Source organism: Crocodylus porosus, unplaced genomic scaffold (assembly GCF_001723895.1).
Source record: "Crocodylus porosus isolate Cpor-Errol unplaced genomic scaffold, CroPor_comp1, whole genome shotgun sequence".
Taxonomy (NCBI): domain Eukaryota; kingdom Metazoa; phylum Chordata; order Crocodylia; family Crocodylidae; genus Crocodylus; species Crocodylus porosus.
In genome coordinates, this window is record NW_017728948.1 from 76076930 (window position 1) to 76082607 (window position 5678).

Here is a 5678-nt window from a genome sequence, read left to right on the forward strand (position 1 = left end):
CTTCCACTGCTGCTGCTGTCCGATTTGCTGTCACTTTCACTGCTGCTACTGCTGTCACTTTCACTGCTGCTGCTGCTGCTGCTGTCCGATTTGCTGTCGCTTTCACTGCTGCTGCTGCTGCTGTCTGATTTGCTTTTACTATCTGATTTGCTGTCACTGTTTGCTTCCTCTTCATCTCCTGCTGAGCTTTCATGATCCCTGCTGTCTGAGCCTTTGGAATCACTAGTATCATCTTCCTGACTATTGTCCCTATTCCCACTCTGAGAATCTGAGTCATTGTCCTCACCTTTGTCACCACTGTCAAAGCCAACAGATTCATTGCTGCTGTTGGGGTCATCTCCTTGCATGAGTTCATTGTCAAAATCATACGTACCATCAGCGTCGTCACTGTCACTTTTACTGCTGCATTTGCCAAGCTTCCCATCAGTACATGCAGACTTGCTCTGCTGGGAATTTCCTTTTGGATTGCTAGTCACACCTTTATCGTTGCCAATTCCACTAAGAGTGTCACTGCCTTTACTCCACAAGTCACTGCCTAGCACAGCAATTTTAGTCCTGTTGGTGTCATTGCTGCTTCCATTAGTTAGCCCCTGTGTGATCCAAGATGAAAGAAAAGCATGAAAATAAGCAAAACCCATGCATTCATTTCTACCTTCCCAGTCTGCATTTTTAGCTACTTATCTTTGCTCTACTGTCTTTACATTTTAAGGAGCTCTATATGAAGTTACATAGGAAGTGACCTAAGCGTTTTCTTTCTGATGTGAATCGCTAAGTAACAGAACCTTTTCATTTCTAAGGCAATGGACAAGCATACCCTTTTAACCACTTGAAAAGAGGATGGGCAGATGCTGCCTTGGAGCATTCATTAGCTAGGGCTGTGCAAAGCTTCAGTCCCTGATTTGATTCAGTGGAGATTCAGCCCAATTCAGTGACTGAATCTCCAAATCCAAATAGAATCAAGAGACTCTTTAATCTCTCTGAATCTAATCAGAACCCTCCAAATCAATTTGGAGAGATTCAGAAAGATTTGGTGATTCAGATGTAGACATGGCTTTAAATGTTTTTTCTACATACCTCAAGGTACCAGGTGGCTTGTGAATGCTGTGATGCTGTGATGAAAGGATCATCCCACAGGATAATGGGGGCTCCCCAGCACACTTGGCAGCAGACCTGGAAGTGGACCAGAAGCACTTCCAGTCCACTTCTGGGTCCATCAGGAAGTGCGCTGCCCCTGCGCCTGCACCCCCTCCCCCAACTCAGTGACTGTTGCCTCCTGGGTCTGCGGGAGCATCCAGGGTCCCCCTGCAGCCAATCGCCAAGCCAGGGAGGGGCCCACATTCCATGGCAGACCCAGAAGTGGACAGGAACTTCTTCCAGTCCACTTCTGGGTTCACCGCTGAGCACACGAGGGCCTCCCCCATGCTCCTGTGGGACACTCCATCCACCCCAGCATAGCAGCGTTCACAAGCCACCCCGATACCTTGAGGTATATAGAAAAAACATTTAAAGCTGTGGCTGTGGCTGAATCACTGATTCTCTGAATCAGCATTGAATCTTCAGATTCGGATTCAGTTGAATCAAATTGGGGACAGTGATCCAAATCAATTAATCAAATTACTGTCCCCAACTTGGGCCAAATCCGAATTGAATACAGCCTGCTTCACACCCCCCTACTATTAGGATCTAACAGTTACATCTGTGTGAAACTGTAGCAATATAAGTATGCTAAATCACTGTGATTTTGGTCCTCAAGGAAACAGGGCTAAAGTTATAACAGTTTTGCTGCACTTGTATCACAGAATCATGCAGACATAATAATTACATGCCAACAGCTCCTATAGGTATTATCCAGTATCAATATAGCTGTGAGGTCTGTCTATCCTCTAAAAGTCTGTGTATCAGTCTGAAGTGCAGGAAAGCACATATGTCTACCACGTATGATTATGTTGCTTGGAATAGTTGCTTAGAAGTGTGACCATGGCAGCAGGGTGTGGATGCTTGTATTCCACTAACAACTGCCCCTTCCTCTAAAGAAGGATCTGTTGCTTGTCACCAGCACTGGGGCTTTAAAACAGTAGCTGGGCCATTATGTAGACTGGCTTTACTGAGTGGCTTGACATGGACCTGCTGTGTAGAGCTAACTTATTCTGGAATTCTTCCTTATTGCACTTGGCATTGTGTTCCTGATGCATTCTGCCCCAAGGTTGGTTCTGTTCCTTATACCATGAGAGCCCTCACTAGAGCAATTACCAGCTGCAAAGAGTCACTCCAGTTCTTTCCTTTCTTAACTTGTATTTGATACTGTGGATCACATAAGTCTCTCACAAGTTACTTCCCCTTCCCCCCCACTTCCCCTCCCCTACACTCCCACGCTCTAATGGATTTGTACAGACTTGATCCAAAACTCACTGAAGTCAAGAGGAATCTTTCCATTGCCTGCAATGGTTTTGGATCAGGTCCTAGGGAAACCTGGGAACCTGAACTTAATCTTTCTTCCTCCTTCAATGCTAATTCATATTAATGTCTCTCTGGCCCCATCTCTTTTTTCTCTATATGCTCCTTTCTCTTGCTCTTGACATTCAGTTGTATCCCATCCATCCTGCCCTTTACACATGCACACGCATGCACACACACACACACACTCTCTCTCTCTCTCTCCTCACTTATACACATATATACATACACACATGTATTATCATAACATGCACATATATACATAATTAAATGCATATATGAATGTATGTATAACGTGTGTGTGTGTATATATATATATAAATTTTGAAATAAGTTTTAAACATAATTTTTAAAAAATAGGTGCATATATATAAATATATTTTAAATGTAAATATATTAAATTTTAAATATATATTTTAAATATACATGTAGCAAAAATGGCTATTATTCTATCTTTTTCATCTTGTCCCATGCTATTCACTATTTCCTGAACAAATATACAAATGGGAAGTATGTTTAGAACCCCACTAAATACCACAGCATAGAAAGTTGAAGAAATAATGATTTTCAGGATTAAAGGAACTGAAATACTATGGAATCAAACTGGATACCTGATGTGCAGAAACCACCGTACTATCTCTGCCCCAAATCCCCAAATAACAGATGTCTGCCCTTCTTCATGGGAATTCTTCACGTCTCTCAAAGACTGAGATGCTTCTGAAAATTTTCTGATGTTCTTCACAAGGCAAAAATGGCAAAATAATCACTGGGTGCCTCTAAAGGCAATTATACGGATGTACCTTCTTAACTGAATATGCTTTCTGGATTGCAAATGAAGTTCTCTCATGTTAAAATCATATCAGGACAGATTTAGGCCTGGAGTGAATGGTAAGACTGCCATTCATTTCAGTGAGTTTCTGGATAACACAATTAACAAGCCTATTTATGGCTGATTTAAATTGGCTCCATTTGATACCTACAAATGCAAAAAAGTGGCTTGTCTTAGCCACTGGGTGTTTCCCATGCTGATGCCTGAAGAAATATTAAGTTACTCTAAGTGCCTTAGAGAACACAGCCATGCAGTACCTAACTGACCTTAGCATCCTCCTTCTCATCAACATTCGAACCTGCACGGCTGCCGTTTTCATTTTCGTCATCTTTGTCATGTTTGACCTCTTGGCTTTTTTTGTCTGCATCCCCATCGTCATCCTCGGCACTTTTGCTATCAGAGTCTATGTCACACTCTGTATTTTCTTCTGCACTGCTGCTGACAGAATCTTCCTTATGAGTGCTGTCACCTCCTCCAGGGGTACTGGTGTCTGGTATGACCGCAGTGTCATCACTCCTACCTTCATTCCCATTACTTTTCTTGCCATTCTTACTTCCCTCAGTATTCTTAGAGCCTGAGAAGCTAAATAATGTTTCATCACCCGAGCCTTCTTCACTTGTATCTATTCCATTACCACTGATGCATTCACTATCAGCCCAGTTTTCATTTCCTCCATTACCAGTGCCATCACTTCCAACTCCTCTGCTACTGCTAGACCCTTCATTGCCAGTTCCCCCATGTCCACCTTCACCTTTCCCTACATTTTGATCACCTTGACTTCCATTGATAGTACCACTGCTTTCTGCAGCCTCATTGCCAATAGTGTCATATCCATGAGTTGGGAAAACATTAGTGAGCCCATCTTTGTTTTGATAATTAACATTCCCTTCCCCTTTTCCAACAGCAGGTTCTTTGCCATCATTCTCATTTTCATCTTCCTTTTGGCCACTGGTGTCTTCTTCCTCCTCTTCATCATTGCCATCAGCAGTGGTGTCATTGCCATTTCCAACTGTCTTTGTGTTACCAAAGTTGTCCTTATGTCCTATATCTCCATTCCCATCAGTATTAGCAGTGCCACCTTCTCCATAGACTTCTTCTGAAGAACAGCTAGAGTCTATTCCTCCACTATCTCCATTTCTGGCAACTTCTCCATTGCTGGTAGCGCCATTTATATTTCCTAGTTGTCCCTCTTCACTTTCATCACTTTTATCATCTTCATTGCTGTAATCTGTTTTGGACACATCCTAAAATATAATGAATAAAAAGAATAAAAGAGCTCTTTAAGATGTTTCACTACAAGCACTAACCTGAAGCATGCAGTACTATCCTGGGAGATAAAACTGCTCTCCTACTAACACTAACCACGGATGACATGAATCTGGTCACGTGCTTAAAGCCAAACATAGGATGTTAAATGTTACCTTTCCCATGTGTAACATTGGGTGTCTGCATGTTAAAGGAATGTCCACATGTTATGGCAGGAAAAGATGAGCTAAGTGTGCTCATCTGTTACACCTCTTTGGGTGAGTATTATCTCCAGATGAAGTTAGGCACATCATGTTCAAAATGGGAATAGTTCAAAAGGGCAGCATCTGGCACCTTCTCATTGTGAATAAGATGAGAAGAATTAAAATACAGTAAACCTGCTTCAACTTTAACACTCCTTCATCCCAGGTTAAAGTTGAAGTGGGTTTGTTCTCATCTTCCTTGCATGTAACAGCTAGGAGCTGCCAAGTCCGCTCCATGGCTGCCAGCTCTCTGTTTCTCCAGTGGCTCCCCTTAAAGTCCATGAAAATACAAAATAAAGAAATACATGCTTCAAGATATGAGCTCAAAAACAGCAAACAAGAGAAACCCATTCCGTGACCTAACCCAGTTTGATTATCATATGCTTTATGAGGTATTCCTAAGCCTACTGGTTCTTTCTTTCTAAAGTGAAAAGTCCAATATACCACTTCCTATTTCACCACCATGTTTTCGAATTTCAGACCTTCAAACTGCATCCTCAAACTTTCACATGCCTTTGATGCCCGAAGACATACTGTATTCCTGCAGGCAATTGCAGAAATGCTGCATATTTGCTGGCATGTCACAATTAGACAGCAAGCCAGGCCAACTCATTATAATGTGTATGACTATTCTGCAGTCACTCGGGGATGTAGGGGGGCAGTTAGGAAGGCCAAGGCAGAGATGGAATTAGGGCTAGCTTCTCAGATTAAGGACAATAGAAAGTCCTTTTTTAAATACATAAGGGGCAAAAAGAAGGTCCCGGGTAATGCGGGGCCCTTGCAGGACGCGTTGGGAAATTTGGTTGTCACACCAGACGACAAAGCTAACATGTTTAACGATTTCTTTGCCTCTGTCTTCCTAAGTACGGACCAGAACAGCCACCTCC

The 5678-nt window shown here is 42.5% G+C and overlaps 1 protein-coding gene across 4 annotated transcripts in view; it reads right to left on the minus strand.

Annotated features, from left to right (window-relative positions):
- DSPP (dentin sialophosphoprotein) overlaps positions 1-5678 on the minus strand; it is a 19823-nt gene that overhangs the window by 1345 nt on the left and 12800 nt on the right. For 2 of the 4 annotated variants that reach the window (XM_019553256.1, XM_019553258.1), the window contains 2 exons: positions 3550-4527; positions 60-590 (listed from right to left, as the gene is read on the minus strand). In XM_019553256.1, the coding sequence (XP_019408801.1) occupies positions 60-590; positions 3550-4527 (1509 nt within the window). Of the gene's footprint in view, positions 1-54; positions 591-3549; positions 4528-5678 lie in introns of all 4 variants that reach the window. The other 2 variants (XM_019553257.1, XM_019553259.1) reach the window with 2 other exon arrangements.